At 46.2% G+C, this 22,928-nt stretch overlaps 1 protein-coding gene across 3 annotated transcripts in view; it reads right to left on the bottom strand.

The window, feature by feature from the left end:
* LOC142558062 (venom metalloproteinase antarease-like TserMP_B) overlaps positions 1–22,928 on the bottom strand; it is a 154,160-nt gene that overhangs the window by 44,920 nt on the left and 86,312 nt on the right. For all 3 annotated transcript variants that reach the window (XM_075670224.1, XM_075670225.1, XM_075670226.1), the window contains 4 exons: positions 16,673–16,750; positions 16,474–16,595; positions 8,749–8,798; positions 4,030–4,141 (listed from right to left, as the gene is read on the bottom strand). In XM_075670224.1, coding sequence (XP_075526339.1) covers positions 4,030–4,141; positions 8,749–8,798; positions 16,474–16,595; positions 16,673–16,750 — 362 coding nt within the window. The remainder of the gene's footprint in view (positions 1–4,029; positions 4,142–8,748; positions 8,799–16,473; positions 16,596–16,672; positions 16,751–22,928) is intronic.

Below are 22,928 nucleotides of genomic sequence, written 5' to 3'. Positions count from 1 at the left end.
AATCGTCCGGCGTTACCCACAGTGACCTTACAGGTCACTTCCAGAGATAACTTTGACATACCTTTCAGTGAGCAAAGCAGGAGTGACGTCGATCATTTACGGAATATGCAGCCGTCGCTTGTCGAGTCTACAGTTTTGTTGGCCACGTCGATTCCGGATGTCGATGACGCACTCGATTTTTTGTCTCGCGGTGGATGCGATTCCGCCAGTTGGCGGCAGGTTTCAATTCAATTTCAATTGCTGTGGTTGAATGGTGTACGCAATACCCGTGTTCTTGTGTTGTTTAGGGCTGATCTTTCTCAGTATTTTTTACTCGAAGGAACGGCAACCGTTTCAAAGCGTTAGGCGAAAAATTGGTGTTTTAGTGCGAAATATATGGACTTCACATGCGAACACAAGACCGTTGGTGTTGTGGACGCTTTTGTCCTAAAGGGGTCCGAACCACCCCTACGGCTTAGTGAAAAAGCACATAATGTTAAGCGACAGTCCCTGGCATCTCTTCTAGCGCACCCTGACACTAGACCATTGTCCCTCGAAACGATTTTCACATGCCGCCGACAGAAGACATCGCAGCTGAAGGCGACGAAGGGACTATGGTTGTTGAAAGAGACGGAATTGGACAAGCGGCTTTTACAGTGATATCACTGTCACAGCCGACAGTGATATCACTGTCACAATTCTAATTGGAATCCGACGGCGATTGGATGTGGTCGGGGAACTCGAGTGATGCCAGGAAAAAGGTCCGTATCTCACAGGACGAAGTCGCGGTATCAAATCCCAGGCGCGGCGGCGGAATATGGACAGGGCGAAATGCAAAAACGTCTGTTTACCAAGCAATGGGTGCATGATCAATAACACCAGGTGGGGAAAATTAAACTGGAGTCCCCCAATGCAGCGTGCCGCATTATCACATCGTAGTTTTCGCACGTAATACTCGAACATTTTATTATTAATTAATTTATGTATTCTACCTGAATATGCAGAATCACGTTATCCTTCTCCAGAGAGTTGTGCCCGGCGGCCGTTCAGAGGGGGGGGGGGATGTCACCCCGGCGACATGCAGTTGTCACACTTCACGCTACGATTCTTCGCACCTGTCAGCAGCCCAAATTAGCCTGTCCATGCCGGAGTCAAGGTCCGTAGATCGCTACGCTTCTTGTCACCTGTCAGCCGCACCAAGTGGCATGATCACGCTGGGGATCGGATTCAGCGTGCATTCCCCCTACTTTCCCTGTTTGTGCCCAGTGATGTGCGTGTCTTTTCGACCGGGCGCACCGAAAAGGGCGCCAGCTCACCGATACCATCCGCGATCCGAAAAGGGAACCAGATCAGCGATAGCATCGGCGCACCGAAAGGGGCAAGCAGCTCACTGCCATCGAGATTGGTCTCCTGACGCCATCTGTCTCCTGACGCCGGCTTGGTGGAAACCATCAACAATGACGACGCACGCACAAAAAGCGGATCCAGACGGGAGGAGGAGGGCGCTCGAAAACAGTGTGACTCGTACATGCTAAGACGCTACCATTGTGTGCTGCGGTAGTTGGAGCCGTTTTGTAACCTCAACGATTGTTGTACCATACCGCGTGCCACTCATCGAGGTGACGGGAGCTGCCATACTACGCGCACCTGGTGGCTACCATGAGGCAAGGGGAGCTGCCATACTGCGTGCACCACGTGCATATCAGCAAGGCATTCAAGGATTCGACACGGCAGGGGACTTCAAGAAGCACCCAGCCATCTCCGCGACGAATCAAGAATTCGACGAGGGCGACGTCACAGCCTGCCTTGCCTGGTTCTTGCGGACGAGAAGTCGCCAAACTGGTTCCTGCCGACGAGGAGTCGCCGAAGGGATTTAACGGAGAACCGGCCCATTGTTAGAGAGAGAGTCGCTGCCAGCCGCCCAGTCGGTCAGATGCGCTTTTGCACATACATGTACGCTATCATCCACTATATGTAAATATTGTATAAAATTGTTCGTTTCTTCTTAGCCTTTTTTCTTCGTTCTCTTAAATGTTGCTCGGAACCCTTTCTCCCGGCACCTGGCACAGCACCATCGATGTGAACTTTGTTGTCCGTATGGACTCCCGACTTCGCATCAATGGTAGTCAGCGGAGAGATTGACCTGACTAAACTTGGGACATGCTGACCATTGCAACAAGACCTTGCAGAAGGCCGGTTCCAAGTAAAAAATAAAGACAGGAAGACAATTAGTAAAACACAAACTCAGCGAAATAGAAATATCACGCGTTAACTTACGTGCCCACCTGGAACCACGCACAGAAAAATCCCGCGATCCCTGCGCTGAGACGACATTGACGACTGTTTCACAGACAGCCTATATCGCATATAAGGTTTATTGATTTTTTCACGCAAAAAAAAACGAACCGTCTGGCAAATACTACTGCGACGACCACACACAGTGACCGTGCGTTCCGTATTGTGAAGACACGAGTAAACTGTTCTGTGCTTTCAATGTTAAAGGACCAATCGTTGGAGAGTTACTAACTTCGCTTATTTTTAAGGCAATGAAAGATACACCAAGAAGGACGCACATGCAGTGCGTAATTCCTTCACCGCCTACCAAACTATGAGGAACGTACCGTGTTAGTCCTCATGCCGCGTTAGCGGTACGCACTTAGAAGATGGTTCCCCCATACCCTCGGGCGCAACGGATTGGCACGCATCACTGGACGGAGATTATGTGTGCACCATCATACTCTACGTGAACCTGCATACGTCATCATATGCTGAAGATAAGGGCTCTAACAGAAGACTAAAGTTAAACTGTGAGGCGATCGCAATTCCTTTTTTGGCCGTGACATCAAATTTGATGTTGCCAGGCACGCCACAGAGTAGAGATGTCCTATGGAAACAAATCTTGCACCTCTTCCCACTGACTGCAGCCACATAGTGCTCGCAAATGAAACGTTCTCTTAGATTTGGCCTTCCGTAAACTTTCAACGCCGTCTGCGCATACTTAGTTCACCACAGACGGGACCAAATACACAAGACTTCACGTTCATGAGTGCGCATCCGATTGGTCAGTCGACTTCGCTAATAGTACCTCCAGTATCAGGATTCGTTGGGAATTTGATCTTATGAACAATTTCAGCGTAAGCCCTTTTGGTGAAGATGGGCCCGCATGAAAAAAAATTGCTATTACGTCAGAATTCTACATAAGAGAAAATTTCAGTCAATCGTGGCGAAGGATATGTTGTTGGCGAATGCGACTACCCAATGAGAAAGAACACTAACAAATCAAAACTTCTTTGGATTCAGGCCATGGGCTTTGCTGTATCAAATAAATGAAAGCAGATGTTCCACACTATTATATATATTTCCACCACTTGCACTCCATGATGTACTTTTTTTTCGGAAGTACTTGTTTCCTACAAAAGCCTTGACGTTTTGCAATGCAGTCGAAGTTTCACAAGTGCCGTTCCGCCAAACTTCGGCCACAGAAGATGACTGGCAAGATTTATAAATCTCTTTCTTCGTAAGTAGTGCTTACCTGTATTGCACATCACTCATGGAGACAATATCCAAGCTGCGAGTTTTGCAGGAAAGAGACATTGAAATTCCATCGTAAGGTAGTACAACGTATGTGAGAAATAACTGGGAGCCAAATAATCTTCAAAAGAGGGCATGACATGCAACAAACTAATAGGAAGGGTTTACTGAATTTCGAGATAGATGTTCACAGGCATCGAAAGTACGTATAGCGCTTTGAGTGCGTTGTGTGGGTATAACGCTGTAACGCTGTATTTCGTCACATGGAACGATAATCTTGAACGGGAAACGATACGACTAGCATACTCTCAGACTAGTAAGCGACTACAAATTATACGAAACATGCTGTACAGCTGAAGCTTAATTTTGTTGACGAAAGCATGCGATTGGTAGTGTAAATGTATAGCCAGAAGACGAAAATCATTCGCAGCAGCTCATCACTCCATGCTATCATGATGGGGAAAGAAAGCCGTAACATTGCTGTGGTTTTAAAATGTCCCGGCTGAAGTGTGTACTTACATGTGTCCGAATTCGTGCACACCGACCTCTAGTCCAATAAATGAGCCGTAAGTATCTTCAACAATGAGAGCATTTTGTCCGTAAGTGCACATTCCTCCAATGGGCGAAACACCTGTAAGATTACAAGAGCCGATTTACTTCGCTTTTTCCCTCTCTTCTGTCAATGTAAAATTTTTCGGGCCACTTCGCATGACTTCCAAATTTGCGGTTGGAGTAGTAGGCTTGACATAGTGCTGCTTTACAGCACAAAAATAATACAACCACATTGACAAGACAATACAGAGCGCCGTAATCACATGCTCACGAGTTTTGTTTTTCTACTGTTCAAGCGGGAAAGAGGGGGTGAGGGAGGGGGGGCTGTCGCAGCTTTGGCGGTGCGTAATCGCATGTTTCCTTCACATCGGTTATGATAGGCCTTACCTAGGTTAAATAAGACAACTAGCGTGTCGTTGTGGAGATTCCATCATTTTTCTTGAGGCATGACGTAGACATGATGGGCGCATGATGGCAGTGATGCCAAGCGTAAGCTCGCAATTGGGTTTTGTAACCTGGTGCAATAATGACGTCCTGTGCTGAAATTTGAAATAGTTGCAGTGATTTTAAAGCTTTCGAACAAGGAAATGATCATCATCATCATCAGCCTGTTTTATGTCCACTGAAGGACGAAGGCCTCTCCCTGCGATCTCCAATTACTCATGTCTTGCGCCAACCGTTTCCAACTAGCGCCCGCAAATTTCCTAATTTCATCACTCCACCTAGTCTTCTGTCGCCCTCGACTGCGTTTCCCTTCACGTGGTATCCATTCTTTAACCCTAATGGTCCAACGGTTATCTATCCTGCACAGGGCCCGGTTTTCATTAGTCATGTCATAAGAAACCAACAAACAATGACACCAAGGATAGGGACAATTATCTGCAGTTCTTAACAGGAAGAGGATTCCATGCGCAGCCAGTATAATTACCAACAGCGGAACCAGCTGCCGTGCTCGAGGGATTGCTGGCGTTGTTCGCCGTGCTAAACGCGGACGCCAAATTGTCGACTGTAAAAATCTGATGCTGTTGTCGTAAATGGCATCGCTTTGTCACCCCCATAAGCCTTATCAGTTTTAATGCCGTCCAGTGATGGCTCATACACTGATCTATCGCCACCAGCGTACTAGCAAAACACCTTCATCACAGTCCAACCTACAAAGAACAACAATCATTAGTGCGGCCCCAGTCCAAACCTTAACAGGCCGCAGTTCCTGGCCTCCCACAACCAGCTAGCCACTCATTTTGCGGTGGAACAAAAGTAAGGGGGCGGCTCTACATGGCGATTTCTTGCTATGGACCCTGGTTGGAAGGCGGTCAAGGGGATTTCTAGGCATGCGTCTAAGAAGGCAACGAGGTTTAGAACTTCAGTTCACCTAGAACATATTGGGCGACTTTCCTGGAAGCCTTCCCTGCTGCTTCTGCTGCACTATCAATCAGTGTGTTACCAGGGGGTATGTCATAACATCGCGACAGTTCATTGTGGACCAGCTCCATTGTGTTTGTGGAAGTAAGACAGCATTTGGGTTCAGTGTGAAGTGCGCAAGAGCGGGCAGCTGAATGTATTTGTGTGGCGTGCAGCAAAAGAACGAATAGTGTAGCGGCGGTTGTGTTTAGCCCTGAGGGTCTTCAGTGCCACGAAATGACCACGTTGTCTAAAATCTTTAGTCTACTCTGTGAATGTGAGCTGTTTTGCAGCTTACATTGACGCCAAATAATAATCATTGACACTACTGTACACACTTCCGTTACCTAACGCTCCGCGCCCGGTGCCTGCCTGTCAGGAACCTGATAAACGCATGACGTTTTGTACTGGAAAGGAACGGCGGTGCAATGTTAGAGAAATTAAGCGTACGCAAAATAAAGATTAGGGTTTGGGGTGAAGCCACAAAATGTGCAAATGTTTCTTAGTGTCCTGCCTGTTGTGGCCTCAACAACGTTTCTCCACACTTCTCCACAACAGTTCTTTATGCAATCAGTGCAGCGTTTATTATGCCGGGCTGCAATGAAACGCTTCTAAATGTCAACCAGGAAACTCGTGTGTTTTAACGAGTCCTTTCATTTACTACAGTATTTCCTTCGGGCTGAGCCATGCCTTTTGTCACACGCCAGTGGGACTTCAGAAAGATATATAGATGGGTTCTGACACTGTCGTGCGTTTGTGAGTAACAATGAGTGTTTCTACCGTTTCAAGACGTGCACGAGTGAAGCGTGTACGCTGTATATGCTTCCCTAAATCCCGCTATTCCAAGCCACTGATGTTGCGAGGTGCCAGTTTGTTGCCAAGTAGCGACAAATCCGCGTTGATGCGTATGGGCCTTCATTAGATATCGAGATGCAACTCAATACAACCGCCCCGATCACGGTCAAACTTTTCTGTCATGGCGAGTTGCACACAAGCTAAAGACTCATGAAAGGGCCAAGCAGATCAGGCAGTGCCGCCAGTTATGCCTGAGGCGGAAAACCTGGGTGGCGCCACGACATTATTTTTGATTCATCCTGATAGCGAAAGTATGTGGGAAGCCTAGCCGAAAATGGCAGCTTCGGTTACAAAAATTTTCACTCGTTTTTTTTTCTGTATAGGTTATGTTGCAGTACTGCGGCTAATCGAAGTTGCTGGCTCGTTCTCTGCCCACCGTCCGCTGGACTTCAGGATACCTAACTTCTGCCATGACGGTTGACACTAGCACCGCACTGAGAATTGAAAGGTAACCGCCGGTAACTCAGTCCTTGTCCTGGCTGCACTGGTTTACTTGCAATTGGTGTCGTGATAGGTGGAGCGATGGCAGCACGATTTCTCCACGGATACTATCCATAGTGCACACACGCACACAAAATATATTTGAAGGTTGAAGAGGGCCCATGCCAGCAAACCATGAGTTTTAAAAGAATAAAAGGGGACACTTGATAGCGATTAAAACGTCTGTATCTAGACAAGTGGCACGTAATATACACAACGTGGTGCGGCTACTTCTGTCGTGTGGAGATATCTACGAATTTAAGCGTACTAGTTATAGATGCTGGATGATGAACCAACTCCACTACGTGGCATTTGTCGACAGCTCATCCAGGGTAGCAGATTCGAAAACTAAGTAAATGTCTATGCACAGCAAGGTCTATATCGCTGCCTGCAATCTGGCCTTCCGATGATCCACATTTAGGGTTCTCAGAATTCGGCATCACTGTCTTCTTGAGCAGCCCAGCAGCATCAGAAGCCAGCGGCATAGTAACCAAGCAAGGGCCATGTGAAACTGCCTCATTTTCATTAACGACATCGTAAGACGTCTCACAAATGTAGACAAGAAACTTTATAAATTTGCATAAAGTTACGGAGGGGCAATATAGCAGAGGAAAATACCACCGCCCAAGCCCTCCGTATTGGTGGTCAACCAGCGATGAAACGGATGAAGCTGAAATGTGTGGCCCGAGTGTTTATCACTGGGATAATCACGACGGTTCAATCAACGACGACTTGCTAGGCTACCGGATCATCGGTACGCAGCTGATGCTTGCGCTTGGCTGCACGAGCCTGTTCTTGTACTCGAGCTTCAGAATCGGCATGGCGTAGACGAACTCGTTCCCGGTTCCGCTCACGGCGTTGGTGGTCAAAAGCTGCCTGCTCCTCAGGAGTACGTATGACGCGTGGCCTAGCCTTTTCGGAGCCGCAGAGAAACTACTGCGCGCGCGCTCAGCTGCGATGGAAAGCGACGACGTCACTACTGGCGCAGCCAATCGCGCGCTTCTCCTTCTCTGTCTTTTTCGGCACGTGCGCATGGGGTTGCGCCGGAGCGGTTTTTGGAATGCAGGCGAAAGACGGACGTGCGGACTAATCGACTAAAGCCACAGACAGCTTCGCTGTAAAGGTGTCATAGTCTACAGGAAAACGTTCTCTAGCAAATAATTTTTTATAATATCTTGCCACACTAAAATGAAGGGCTAGTGTTGGTAGGTCTTGGCAGAATGCCAATTAAACGGTAGTTGACAACTGTCCTGAATTTGTCTTAACGTTTACAAGCATGCGTTCATTATAAATGTCACCAATGTTTTGTGAATGTTTCACCAATGTTTCACCAATGTTTCACCAATGTTTTCACCAATGCAGGTGAAGCCTTGCAATATATAGATCTGCGCAAAAAAGTTTTAAAGGTGTTAAAAGATGGGGTGGCGGAAGACAGCAAAACATTCGTGCAAGAAAGAATAAGCGATGGTTCCTGTGTTGCACCTTGGTAGCAGCTCAAGACTACATAACACAAGGGTAGGATCCCCTCGAGGAAACTTACTCAGATATGTTCTTGAAGCAGCCGAAATTTGAAACAGCAGAGTCGCTAAAAAAGTAACTGTGTTGTAAAAACAACCTGTTGTTTCTCACTTTTTTTTCTGTTTCAATAAATGGCTGCTACTTGGGTGCCCCATCTGAAGGTAAACCACCGTAAATAAAGCGCGTATGTATCCAACAAAACGCGTACAAAAGAATGAAAAATAATATCATGCTATTTCCCCCCCTCCTCCGCTTTCTCTTTGTCATGTCCGCCGTATCATTACGAATCTTATTTTTGATAGATAGGGACGTATGATTAGCCTAGCTTGGCAATGTATAGGAGTACATTGATTTGTCTGAGCATTTCCTTTTGACTCAGAGAAAATTCAGTCAAATCAATATAAGGAATATCCAGCCACGTCGTATACTGACCTGATACCCGTTTGTCCCATACGCCATTTATGTCACCAATCAAGTCTTCTCTGAAACAAGGGCAAAGGAGAAAAAGGCATCCACATGCACTTTCTATAGATAACTGGGAGAGTTTACAGGACCTGCACAACGCACATATTTGAGCTTTACAGAGCCAATTCAGATACTGGATGGATATCAACGATGAATTGCAAGGAAAGGCATTTTTGTGGTTATAGCCTTGCGGAGACATGCGCACCACATGTGCAGTATTGTAATACATATTTACGAAAAATAAATAAACTGCGTGAAGTGAACCGTGACCGATAGAAGGGAGTGACATGCGAAGAAGACTGGCGCATTTTTCTAATATTAGTCAGGAAAGCCACACGTAGCATATGGCTAGAGCGCACATATCAGTAAAATCACCGAAAAAGCTTTAGCTGCATATTATGGTGAGAAATAAAGCACAAACGCAATCAACAAATGCAGATGAGGAAATAGCGTCTTTCAATTCATTTACAATCACCATATATATATATATATATAGTTCGCGGTACCAGTGTGCGTGACGATAACCTGTTCCTGCAAGGGGCGCGCGATGGCGAGCGGCTACGACTAAGGCTCAATGTGACGCTCCCTTGGGTGTTGTCGCCGCTGAGACTAGTCGCACGATTTCCCCGCGACGAAGGACCGCTCTCGTCATTGGTGGAAGGAAAGCGTGAGAAGCGTAGTGCTGCGCTAGACGTGCTGTGTGGCGACGATCGCTCCTATGTGGCGCCAGAGCAGGGCGCGTCGTCTGTATGGAAATAAAGCCCGCTACTCACACCGTTCTTTTCCTATTATAAATTGTGCACTTATATAATCATAATACGAAACATTTACATGCCAAATGAAAACGCGTATAGAGCTGCGCTCAAATTTCTCATTACGGAGTACAGTAATCGTAGGCGAATTTTTTTTCATCGAATATTCGCCAATATATAAGAGGGGGCGCTGGTAAGTTCCTCGATTTCCCAGCTTGCAGACAATGAAGACAAGTGAGAGGGAGGGGGGGGCATATTATAGAATAATATGTTCGTTGGTAGCTGTGCTAATGTTAGATCTTCGCGATTCTCTTTCCGAAAAATCTTTTTCTACTAGTCAGAAGCTGTGAAGGCTGAGGTTCAAGCAAGCTTTACGCCTTTGGAGTTGTGAGTTATCGCAAACGATTTATTCCTCAACGGAAAATCAAAAAAAGGACACTCAAACTGAGATGCCACAAACACTGAGAAGTGTTCTTCCCACAGCACTGTCAAAACCAGGATATCTCGTTTCAAGGCTGGGTATTTTACCGTTGAAGATAAGCTCGCTCCTCAACCTCAACTGACCTGGCAACATGCGATGCATTCCATGAGCTGATTATGCAAGACCGGGGAATACCTGGAAAAGAGGCCACATACTGGATTTCTCACGGAAGCGCCTCGGGTTTGTTGTCTCCAGTCCTTTAGAAATGCACAAGGTTTAAGCATAATGGGTGCCGAAATGACTGAACAGTGATTGGAAGAAGGAATGATTTGGAGCATACGAAACAGTTTTTGACCATTTGAAGTGGCACAGGACTCTTTGTCTAAGTTAGTGATTCAGAATGAAATCCTACTACAGCTTTCTGTTCCTGAAACCAAAAGAAACAGTTAAATGAACGGCGTCACAATGGGTCCCAGTGGCCAAGAAGGCTGTAAGCCCAGAGAGAGAGAGAGAGAAAAGAGAGGAAAGGCTAGGACGGCAAACAAATGAGTGTACGGTTTGATACCCTAGGCTGGGGGTAAGGGAACGGGGGAATAAAAAGAAAGAGGAATGGAGTGAGCAGTGTGTCCGCAGTGAAGCGCCGTGACACAAAGTCAATTTCCAAAGCTGGTGATCTGCATTGATAGCAACTGGGACGACCAAAGGGCCAGTGGTCGGTACGCGAATGGGAGGCTACCGGTAAGCCACGCTGTTTACTCAAGACCTGCATGCACTGGATTAAGAGCCTCCAGCGCTTTCGCTGCACTTCGTGCTGACGGAGTATGCAACTTCCTGAAAAGGTGACCAAGGGTATTTATGAGGGACCGAAGCATCACAACCATTTGCCGCTATTCTTCGGACAATTCATCGGTAGTCGGTGCTGTGCACTCCACCGCGGTGCGCCGTATCCTTTGATGTGACTGTGGCTCCGGCTGTGGTATCCGCTACGGCATCGGTCGTGGCATCGGTTGTGGCACCAGCTGTAGCCTAGACATCTGTTATAAAGGTCATGGCTTCTCATTACTAAAACATAGACGGTGCACTGTTGGCGGACAACATACCTCAGGTGCCTACCATTAGGAGACGGCATTGTGCTAGCCTCCTGAACCTGATATCAGCGGTAATTAAAACGAAATGCCGTGGAAAGTAGACCAAAGTCATTCTTTTAATTTGTCACGACAATGCACCTGCGCACATGTTCAACATTGTGGCTTTCAAAGGGAGCACCATGGGGTGTCCAGCATCTCTCCTACTCACCCGACCTGGCCTTCTCGATCTATTATCTCCCCTTAAAATTCAAAAAAACGCTTGAAGACGCAAAGTTCTGAGGACATTTCTGACGTCAAGCATGCAGCTGAGAGCTGGTTTGAGGCCCAATGAAAGTAGTTTCACATGAACGGTCTAGAAAACCTGCAACTAGGCTGTGCCAACTGCAGCATTTTTAGGGTGAAATATGTTGAGTAAATGAGTTATTTCATAACTCTGGCCCTCTTCCCTCCGGTTAAACCCAGGAACTTGTCAGCACCCCCTCGTATGCTGAGGGGCTTACTCTCCTACATGTAGTCATGTGTCCCAGACTTCGCACACTGGAGACTCCTTTATGCCAATAATTGACACACCGGTTCCTAATAACTTTTTCACCGATCTCTGCCGCTACTTGCGAAATTGCTTCCAAGATTTCTCAAAACATCTTGTTCTTTTTCTGGAGAGCAGAATCAGCTGTAGACAGGTAGGCCTACTGAGTTGCTAAAGTGAATGCACAGAAGTGTGCGTTGCACGTATAAGTCGTGGGCGATTGGTAAAATTTAAACGTCTCCTGCTCTCTCTTCGCGTTTTCTTGAAATACGTAATGATAAACAGGGGTACAATTAACTAAGCATACTACTTTTAAGTGATGTTAACCATTGGGAAGCGAACTTCCCTGATAATATGGAATATATTACGATTAGCTGGCACTTGCTGCTACGAGCACTTTAGTCTAAAGGCATTTTGTAAATAAGGGCACATGGTTTTTGGAGCTTACGTTCGTTCTGGACTTTACCCTTATCCCTTGGACAGCCTACTTCTTTCGCCCAAGCGCCATCATCAGGCCTGAATGCGTACAGAATGTGCTTATGCGAGCTCACCCGGCCCCTCAGGTAGTTTCGGTTAGACTTTCTACAATGCATGAAGTTCAAAAAACTCTAAACGACAAGGCCCACCATAAATTTCCGACAAATTCCACTGGAGCTACTGAAGCTTTCCACACTACACGTGCGCTAAGAGATTTTTCCAGACGGAGAGCACGTAAAAATCAGAATCCCTCCACATCATCCCTACCCCTCCTTTCACTTTGCTGCAAGTTACGCAATGCGCGCTGGCGACTTCCCGTTCAGTGATGCTCGATGAGCTGACTTTTTAATTGTTGATGTTGTTGTAAGGCTTTCAGTTAGGAAGCTTTAGGTAACTTTTCAATCCGACTTATGTAATTGTTTCTAGGTGGTTGGTGTGTTCTTTGCGATCAGGAAACTAAATTGGGGTGACATACAGTAACTGTACCCAGCGGCACGCAGAGGGCCCCTGCAGTACATCTGTAGCGCCCTATTTGAGTGGGGAGAGTGTTGGGCCTGAAGTGTAGGTTTAGCCTGGGTACAACTCCGATTTCCCTATCTAAATATAGCTGTAAAACACAGACACGCTTTTATGAGACAGCCGCCAGACTGAGTTGAAATAAATGTGCTCCACTTGAAAAAGAAAATAAAGTTGTAGTAACTATAGGAAGCAGAATTTAGATTTTTTACCCGGAATATTGTGAAGAAATTCACGAAGCATGGTAAGTTTCCAAGAATTTAAAAAACGAAGTTTAGAAATCCTTAACCCTGCCCCAAAAACTGATATTGAAGTTTTGTAAACTGTCTGTTCAGGCACTTCAAGCGGACTCACGCGCCGAGGGTGCGCGAAGAACCATCGGCCGCCGTTTGTGCACTGCGCGTGAGGTATCGCATATCGCTTCCCTTTTTTAGTGCGGCAAAGTGTACTGTAGGATTTGGCAGTCGTTGTTGTAGGGAGTCGGGACTTAGGTGAACAGTGTTTATTTCCAGTGTTTACATTTCAAACAAGTGATACATTTACACAGTCTAGCGTGACTCCCAAACGGAGCCCGCATGACGAAGCATACAGCAAACGAGCACACAACGCACGAGTACATTGACAAGTAAACAGCACGACGACGAGCACACTCTAGCCGCCGACAACAGCTCGTTATATCCACTTCGTGTTCCCTATATCCCTAAGTGAGGCTAAACGTTTGGCGTCAGCGTAAACACGCCGCCTCTCTGCGGGACGTTTTACAAACACACACCCGCAAACACAGGTTTCAGTGCCCCCTCTGCGGGCAGACGACCTTTGCATCGCAGTCGTCGTGGTATCGATTGTCCTGCGTCGCCCAATCCAGGTGGTCGCGCCCGAACCCAGCCGGCGCCTATAAATTCCAGAGCTGCCGTAGTCCGCACTTCTCCAAAGGAAGTTCGCGGTTGGTTAGCGCTGTCCTCACTGGTTCTCTGAAGGGCGCCCCCACCGCGGGTGGATCTAAACACGTGCAGCAGGCTGAAATTCCTAACAGTACATAGGGCAGACAAGAAGATGCCTCAATGACGGGCTAAGCGAACACAAGCAAAAATTGAACTGTTGTCGAGATGGACATGTCTGCATGCATAATGGCGATTGCGGGTGTAGACCACTCTTTAATGATTGTATAGCCTTGTTTAGAAATGCAGATAAAGATACGAGGGAGATTGTAGAAGGAAGCTCGATTGCAAAAAAAAAGGTGCAAACTGCGTCAGTGCTCCGTCGATTACTCTCAGCAGAAAGGAAATGACCTGTGTGGTAAATGCTGGATTGCACGTGCGATGATTTCCACTCGTTTGAGCCGGCATAATTTTCTGAAATAAAATTTACTGGATAGTTGGTGCACGTCCTGTCGTCTTTCTTGTCCATGTCAATGCAACGCTATGACTTCAAGTGATGAATTCACAGCATACATAAAATTGTTACACGTTTTGCACGCGTTCTGCAAACGTTCTGTTCACAAATTAGTAGTGTCTATCATAGCAGTGTAGAAGTATGGTTTTCCGCTTAGATCTATTAGTAGGTTTAATTTATGCAATTGTGAAATCCTTTGTCATTGCTAACGTATAGAATTGCAAACTTAGAAGCTGGGGATTTATGAAATGTTACAATTTTCAATAAGCAAAAAAATTTGTCAGCCCAAAATGAAAATCATGCTTCCTACAGTGACTACAGTTTAACTTCCTTATATTGTTGTAGTGGCGGCTATCCAGACACCTTGTCCACTACTATACCATTAACTTCATCACGACGTTTGCAATGGTTGCTTAGAAATAGAAGTTCTCCCTTTTCATGTGCTAAGGTAGGAGCTGCCGAGCTAACGATTCTTGTTAAGTGGCCCGAAATCACCAGCTGTATAATGTCGCCATTCCGCTGTACGTGTCTTTGAACAACGGATTCAGCACGCCACCGCGAAATTTGCTATTCCGCCTTAACGCCATTCTGCGGTAAAGATCATGAACGGCGGTGATTCCGCCTGCCTTATTTGTCCTAAAATTGCGATGCCACGCAATACAATTCTATTTACACGCGCATCACTATTAGCTTATCAGTCTGTGTTCTAATGCTGTCTATGCGCATAAATCGAAAAGAAAAATTGCTGGCTCTCCCGTAATCGGGAAGAGATGCAAGCCTGAAATGGCATCCGGCAATGCAGATTGATTGGAGATCATACCAGCTGCAATCTTAAAATGTGCGTAGTGGACCTTAGCAATCGCGAGCCCCACCACACCACACCGCACGATACCGCACTACGCCATAATGTGCTCTGGTCCAGACGGAGGCTGCCTAGCCAGTTGAAGAAAGCCGGCTGAAGGTCGCACAACAGGCCGCGAAAGACGCCAGGGAGACTGAACGCATTTACCAGCTAGAAGAAAAAAAGTACCTGAAGGAGGCACCACGAAGCATGACACCATCTCTCGTGGCGACGCAAAACCAACGCCGCGTAACTCACGGACCGCTGGCACTCAACACAAGCAACCATGCCTCAGCTTTAAAAGATTACATTTAAATATATAGTGCGCTGTATCTGCCTTTTGATCGTCGATATGTGAAATGACAAAACATCAGTATACTAGAAGTTAAAGTTTGAGGGATATTGTGAACAAACATTAGGAAGAACTCGGAAGCAATATGTTTTGCAATATGCTTGGGTAGTAGCTAGCGTATGTAATGCGGTCCTGTACAAAGGGTTGGGGGTCAGAAACCGCTTTTTCTTAAGTTTTGAATGGTTGCCCGGATGATCTCGTTTCGTTCTCGCAATTAGCCCGAATTTTGTAGTTTGAGTGCCCGGATAACGGCTCTGGCTTTTTGCTCAAGGTCACTTTAAGGTCGCCGACAGCGGGAGCTGAAAGGATTTCACGCTTGAAATGAGCGTGCGTGAAGTGCCTTCTGCTGAAGGAGAAGAGGGTTTTATACATTTCCATTCGAACCTACGTATCAAGACAATAGTATTGAGTGCGCTTCTGTTCTAATCACTGAGATCTCATTAACGTTATTAAAGAGTTTTATAATTGGAGTACCACGACTCTGGGTCCCCAAGCCATGCTGGGCTGGCTGCTCTTCGAATCAGATGAGCAGCAGAGTTTGAGAATTGGGTCAAACGCAGAGAGCGTTGGGTCGAGCGCTCCAGACGTCGCAGTAGGGAAAACAAAAAGGCACTTGAAAGAAAAAAACAGAAATGTTTTTGTTACAAGAGCAAACGAACAGAACTCACGTTTTATATAAAAGAGCAAACAATAAAATGTAATAAACATAATCACTGCGTCAGTCGCACGGCTCTCTTGGCTAACTCGCGATTTCCCGTCACCCTCAAGAGCGACCCGAGACGGCTTGGGAACCCACGCTAGGTTTCGATTTTTGGTTCGTTGATGAACGCGGACGAAACAATTCCCAAGACAGGCTTGGATTTTGCTCATGCGTATTTGTGGCCTGTAATTTTCTTGGCTCCGCACTTCTAAAACTCTCTATTAAGCCAAACATGTCACAAACAAAGTGCACATGCAGCGAAGCGTTATCCTATTTTTTTCAACTAGTACTGCGGTTGCAAGTGGCATGCTTATGCATACAGAGAACATCGTTACTGGCCCTCCCAAAGTGAAAGTATAAGAATGCCGCATATTTTATTAAGGAACTGTTAGCGAGTTGTGGCCTACAGCAAGAATGACCGTTATATGGCAGATTATCAGCTGCGATGATAGCAGAGGAAGTCAATCTCACTACTCCACAACGTGTTTTACCTAAAGTACCTGCTACATCCAGCTATAGTAAACTACAAACATACGCTTGTTCAACAGCCAATAGTACCAAACATGCCCTTTAGATGAACGCATGCAGTGCAATGCATTAGGAATGCAGGATTCCTGCTTTACTTACGAGGTGAGTAGCAAGAATATATCAGGATAGCCAATGGCGAGCCCGGCGATTTCCATAAAAAATTTTGTAAGCGTCTCGAGTGCCACAACAAAGTTGCCAAAGGCCCGAACATAGCTGCGCTCCTGAAAAGTAATTATCAAAAGTCATCTCAGCTGCAAACTCCTAAAAAATGACAAGCGTTGAGAATACTGGCTCGTACCAAGACTTCGTGTACGAGAATCCCTACTAAGCGCAGCTGAACGCTGGGTTGCGTCAAATCTTGAAGCTTCATGTTGAGCTGTAAGCAAAAGATTGGCAGTTATTCATATATTCAAGTTACCTTAAAAGGCTTCTCGTTGACGGTGGACGAATACAAAGTAAGTGAGCATAACGTAAATATAATTCAAGAACAATGACGTTTCTTAAGCTTACGGTGCAGGCATACAAACTTTATGAAACAGTAAGGAAAAACAAAAAGGAGACACAAAATGAAAAAAAAAGAACACAAACTAAAATATAATTGGTAAATATGTACCGGGTGCTTACGCGAACACTTTAAAAAAAAATTAAAGGTTGCCTGTGGCAGATATAACAATTGTAGTTGATGAGCTGGTCTACTCGAAGAGGCGGACATTACTTGCCCAAAAAGTTGAAATGCATGATGGGTAATTAACAAAATGTTAATAATTATGTTTTTAACTAATTACCTTATGGTCCCTATTGCAATTCACATATTCTAGCCATGGAGTTCGCAAGGTAGATCCACATAGAAATAAATCTCAGGATGACACTAGTTTCGAGATATTAATCCCCGAACTTTGCGGAGAAATGCATTCGCGTTCTAATTACTTCATTATCAAAACTTCGTTTTATTCGTTGACGCACAAAAGTAACTGGAATGCCAGTGCATTTCTCCGCAAAGTTCGGTAATTCGTTTCAAGTGGATCCACCTTGCGAAAATGCAATAGTTCTTATTTTATTTATTTTCAATGCTGCCACTCTCCAACACGAGTGCATATAAGTTGGGCATTCATACACTTCCAGCATAAGAACAGCGATGAACAGTCTAACACTGCCCGGGAAAAGAAAGCAAAAGGAAAACAGTACAGCAGAAAGGCGCCGTACAGTTGCAGATCACATGCAGTTCCGGTAAATTCACGGTACACAGGAGAGCTTAAACAGGTTACAGTAAAAAAATATGGGGTTCTACGTGCTAAAATTGCTATCTGATTATAAGGTACACCGTAGTGGGAGACTCCGGAAATTTGGACCAGCTGGGGTTCTTCAACGTGCACCTAAATGTCAGCAGACGGGTGTTTTCGCATTTCGCCCCCATCGAAATGCAGCCGCCATACGATGCCGCGACCTCGTGCTTAGCCACTAGGCAACATCAGTTCATTTTGTTGATTACATAAATGACAGCACTAAACGTATTTTTAAGATTCGTCAATACGATCGGTTTGCGCCTTATATAGTTGGTTACAGAATGTTGAAAAACAGTGTTAGTTAGAGTTGGGTCTAGTTTATCCATGCTTTCACTGCAACCGGAGAAAGCGAGTATTGAAATGTGTCAATATGGAACGAATACTCTGTTAGTGTGTACGAGTTTTTGTGGCGTGAGATCTGTAAAGTGGTGAGTACGTGTAAGAATCTATTTTCATCCGATTGTGGAGTACCTAGGATAGTAAATTGAAGCGCGCTAGTTTTGCTCTGGCAAATGGTGTTGGACGGCCCGGTTGAACTAACAAGTTAGTGGGCGAGTCGTGACGAGTCTACAGGGTCCTGAATATTTCGCTGGGCGTGTTCGAAAAAGAAACGTGCGCAGCTTGCACTAGTGGTGCCAGGCAGGAGTCAACAGAGGAGCTGGTGATCACGGAGCGGTTACGTGGCTTCTCTAAGTTGTTTGTAGGTTTTGCGAGGTTGTGCTAGGTTTCCCTGAGTTCTTAGTAGGCGTGGCTAAGTCGTTTCTAGGTTTTGCAAGGTCATGGTAGGCTTACCTATGTTGTTTCTGGGTTTTGCGAGGTTATGCAGGTTTTTGCTAAGTTATTGTCTCGTTGGGCTTGTTGCTGGAAATTTTCGAGCAGTCGCCGGCCGAGATCGCTTTCTCGGTGACGTCGAGCGTTCAGGCGTCGACTCTCGTGTTCCCTAGACTGAAACTTGGGTCCTCGACTCGGCGTCGCATCTTCTCAGCCGCAGCTTTGGTGCAGTGTTCCGGATCAGCTTGGCGGCGACGCATCGCTTGTCGCTTGGCAGTACGGCGCCCTTCCTGGTAAGCCGCTTCTTCTTCAGGCGTTCGAACTTTCTTTGGTCTTCCCATGGCAGCAGCACCTACGCACGGTGTAGAGGAGGCGAGATGTGTTTCGCCGCGCCGGCTGTTGAGCTTTTTCTCGCCTGTGACGTCACGACTGAACGCTACACGCGTAGGGTGCGACGATGTTACGCGGCTTGGTGCTCTCGCAGGTGGTTGCTAGGCAACGCGAGATGGCGCACAGCTGGACTGCGTTTTCTGGTAATGCTCCACGGTGGAACTAAAGCCTAAACAACTCCACTGTTAAAAATGTTTTACGCTCACCGCTGCGCTGTTCTTGCTCAAACTTTGCAGAACGATCAAATTTTCGCGTCGACTTCGTTTAGTATCACACTTTGCAGTTTTTTGCCTCGTTTCCGAGAAAAGAATTGCCTGCGGTTTAGCTCTGCTTAACCCTATTTGAATTGCGAAAGCAAGAGCTGCAAAAGCAGTTTATTCCGCAATTGAAGAGTCACACCTTGGGGCGTGGCACAACTTCTTCTAGCCGCATCTTCGTTACGACGCTTCCCGAGTTCTTCTGGCGTCTCTTGAGCGCGTTGTCTCTTCCTCACTTCGTTCTGACCTTGTTGCGTCTCTTTCGCACTCTCTATATACACTTAGGCGAAGCGCATACATATATACCCACCGCGAGGCGACACCTCCTCTCCCTCTACCCAAGCGGAGCACATGTGGTGGAGCGAGCGGCGACGACAGCAGCATCGGCGCCGGCGCCATCTGTTGGAGCGTGGCTGCGGCGTTGCTAGGCAACGGCGGCTTAAGTTCGTTCATCGGCCACGGCATATGGCATACGGCATACGGCTGCCTGCATACGGCATACGGCGCGACGAGCCGAAATGTCTCGCTGGCTAGCGTAGTAAAGCTTTCGCTTTAAGATGTGGAAGTTTGCCTGCGCTTATGGGAATGCGAGCAGCTGCGAGGATGGCACAAGCATAAACTTGTGCCGCCACCTGGCATCACCTGCAGAAAGCAGAGTTTGAGGGAGGGCTGCCGCGTCTTGTCAGCTCCTGGGTCAGGCGACTGCCCTCCCTCTGCAGATAACGACAGGCGGCGACATAAGTTCATGCTTGTGCCATCGCGGCAGCAGCTCGCATCCCCGGAAGCGCAGGAACCAAGAATTTCTTAGGAACCAAGAAATTAACTGTGCCAAGTCTTATACTAAGACTTGGCACAGTTCTACAAAATTTAAGCAACAACAGTGCAGCGGCGAGTGCAATATTGTTTTTCGAACACGCCCAGCGACATATTCAGGACCCTATATTTGTTGTAGATGAATCTGATGGCTTTTCCTTGGACGCTTCTTATTTTATTTATTTAGACTTAGTGCGTGGAAACCAAACAACTTGTAGAATTGGGCTCGTGAACGTGTTGTAGGCTAGCAAGTTAGTATGTCAGGTTCCCTACCGCAAGCAACGTCTAAGATAAAGGCTTTCGCAGGGCAGTAGAAGTGACGATATTGATGTGTGAATCCCAATGAAGGTTTGATATTAAATTACACTAAAATATTTGTGCTGGTTGATTTTAGCGATTATACTGCCGTCAAAAACGTAGGTAACGTTAGAAGGATTGTATTTTGCTGTAATTGTCATGCAGATTGATATTTTTTGTGTGCTATAGCATTCAGCAAAAATCGACTGCCGCGGACATCATCAGTCCCTTTCCACATAAGTATGAGGCTCGGAGCAGGAGCTTTGGCGCTTGAAAGTAACCGTTGGCTTGACGAACCAACCGACTGAGCTACCTTTCCTTTTTTTTTTTCTTTCTTTCATGGTATTTATTATAGTTGCATTCAACCATTCAACCAGACGGTCACCAGTTCTGCATAGTCAGAGAATGGAGGGCACAATGAAAGTCACACACAGAAAAGGTAGCGTTCATACTGTGAGTAGAAACGTTCGTGTCACTTTAGAAGGGTGGCAAGGATAAGCACCTCAACAAAGTAGGGTACCAGTCCGGTTGTACACCGAGTCCATCATAAACCTGCTTTAGGTGTAATGTCATTTGGATGAAATTTGCCCTTGTAGGTACAACCGTTTCGGCGTTGCGGTCCATCATTCGCGTTTTCCACAAACTGTGCATTCCCATTACAAAAAACATATCGAAAGGCGCACTATTATCACAGGTTGGTAGCAGATATCGCACAGTATGAGCGTTAATCTCAAAGTCTTTCTTTAAAGTCCGTTGGAGGACATCCCAAAATAGGATGGCGTCGGTGCAGCTAATAAAACAATGTTCAATTGTCTCTGGTACATCACAAAGGCGACAGTTAACAGAAGAGACAAAGATACCCTTTTTTTGTAGCCATGTTTTAACAGGTATGGTTTCACTATGAACTTTATAAAAGAATGTTTTGCAGCAAGGGGATAAATACATTTTGCGAACTCGCTTTAGCACATCGTGGCCTGGCAATTTAATGTATATTGATCGGTAAAGTGGAGGCGGAAATAGCATGGATAGTAAGTCTTTGTACAACGTTTTGCGCGACACAGAATACAAGTATTCAGTGGAAAACCGAACTGTCTGGAAACGAACCGCCAAGTAAACTTCTTGCATGAACCCCCACAAGCATAAGCGCGAAGAAAAACTTGAAGAAACAACTAAATCAGGTAACACATTAACAAGTGTGACTTCCATGTATGAACGAATTACAGGATGGGAAGTATCGCGAAAATAGAAGAAACGAGACACTATTTGCCGCACATAAAGATGTACTAAGCCCAGCCCACCTTCACTAACAGGCCTAAAGATATTATCGCGCCTCATGGGCTCAAAAGTTGAAGACCATACGAAGGTTGCAAAGATACGGTGAAAGCGTTGGATGTATAGCCTAGCACAATGGATAACTTGCAATACATAGAAAATTTTTGTTGCCAAGAACTTATTGCAGGCTTCGGCTGTCCCAAAAATAGAAAGTCGTTGTGGAACGAATGTCTGGGCGTAACTTTGCAGTACCGAAACCCGTTCTTTCCAATAGTGTGCGCTTAATTTATATGCGTCTAGCGGCACGCCAAGATACTTTGGCGGGACATCAGTCCACTTAACGCCTGCGAACTGTTCTGGTGTATAGCACCATGAGCCAAACCATAAGCCTAAACCAAGCTACCTTTCCGGGCAACATTGAAGGATCACGAGTTCAAATCACATGTTATGTTCCTTTTTTTTCCTTTTTTTTTCTTTTTCTTTTAAGGTATTTTCCTTCCTTTTATCACTGTACGGAAACCCTCCTAAAAAAAAAATTATATATCCTCAATTATGTGTGGCCACACATGTGCAGGTCATAAATACCAGGTTCTCTAGCCGAGTGCCATCCATGCGGTATAACCGAGCTCAGATTGGTCCACCTTGACTGATCAAATAGGGCACCACTGTAAGTTAAATGAGGCGTACAACTGCTGCGGGACCCGCCGTGGTTGCTCAGTGGTCATGGTGTTAGACTGCTGAGCACGAGGTCGCGGGATCGGACCCCGGCCACGGCGGCCGCATTTCGATGGGGGCGAAATGCGAAAACACCCGTGTACTTAGAATTAGGTGCACGTTAAAGAACCCCAGGTGGTCGAAATTTTCGGAGTCCTCCACTACGGCGTGCATAATCAGAAAGTGGTTTTGTCACGCAAAACACCATAATTCAATTTTTAATTTAACTCCTGCGGGGACGGTAGAGTATCCGTCTCCAGTGCAAGAGGACCGTGATTCAAATCCCGGTGCCGCGCAATTCTCCACCGGGAAATACAAAAAAAAACCGTGTGTTGAGAAAATTGCACAAACAGGCCTGGAGTGCGCCTGATCCCGGTGACCAGAACCGGTAACGCACTCTCTCACCAGAGCAGGATTGGCCACCCTGGTGCAGTACTTGGCCACAACCTCCTATATGAATACAACAATCAAACCCCGGCCCTCAGTCCCCAGCAGCCGCGAAGCAACTGACCACGGCGGCGGTCAGATCTGTAACGCTGCAGAGGGTGCTAAGAATACCTGGCTCCGGACAGGCCGCCATTGGAATCTGAACCTGGCAACGTTTAACGTTAGAACGCTATCTAGTGAGGCGAGTCTAGCAGTGTTATTGGAGGAATTAGAGGGTAGTAAATGGGATATAATAGGACTCAGTGAGGTTAGGAGGACAAAAGAAGCATATACAGTGCTAAAAAGCGGGCATGTACTGTGTTACCGGGGC

This window comes from Dermacentor variabilis, chromosome 9, assembly GCF_050947875.1.
Source record: "Dermacentor variabilis isolate Ectoservices chromosome 9, ASM5094787v1, whole genome shotgun sequence".
Classification (NCBI taxonomy): domain Eukaryota; kingdom Metazoa; phylum Arthropoda; class Arachnida; order Ixodida; family Ixodidae; genus Dermacentor; species Dermacentor variabilis.
This window is presented reverse-complemented; position numbering and strand designations above follow the sequence as displayed.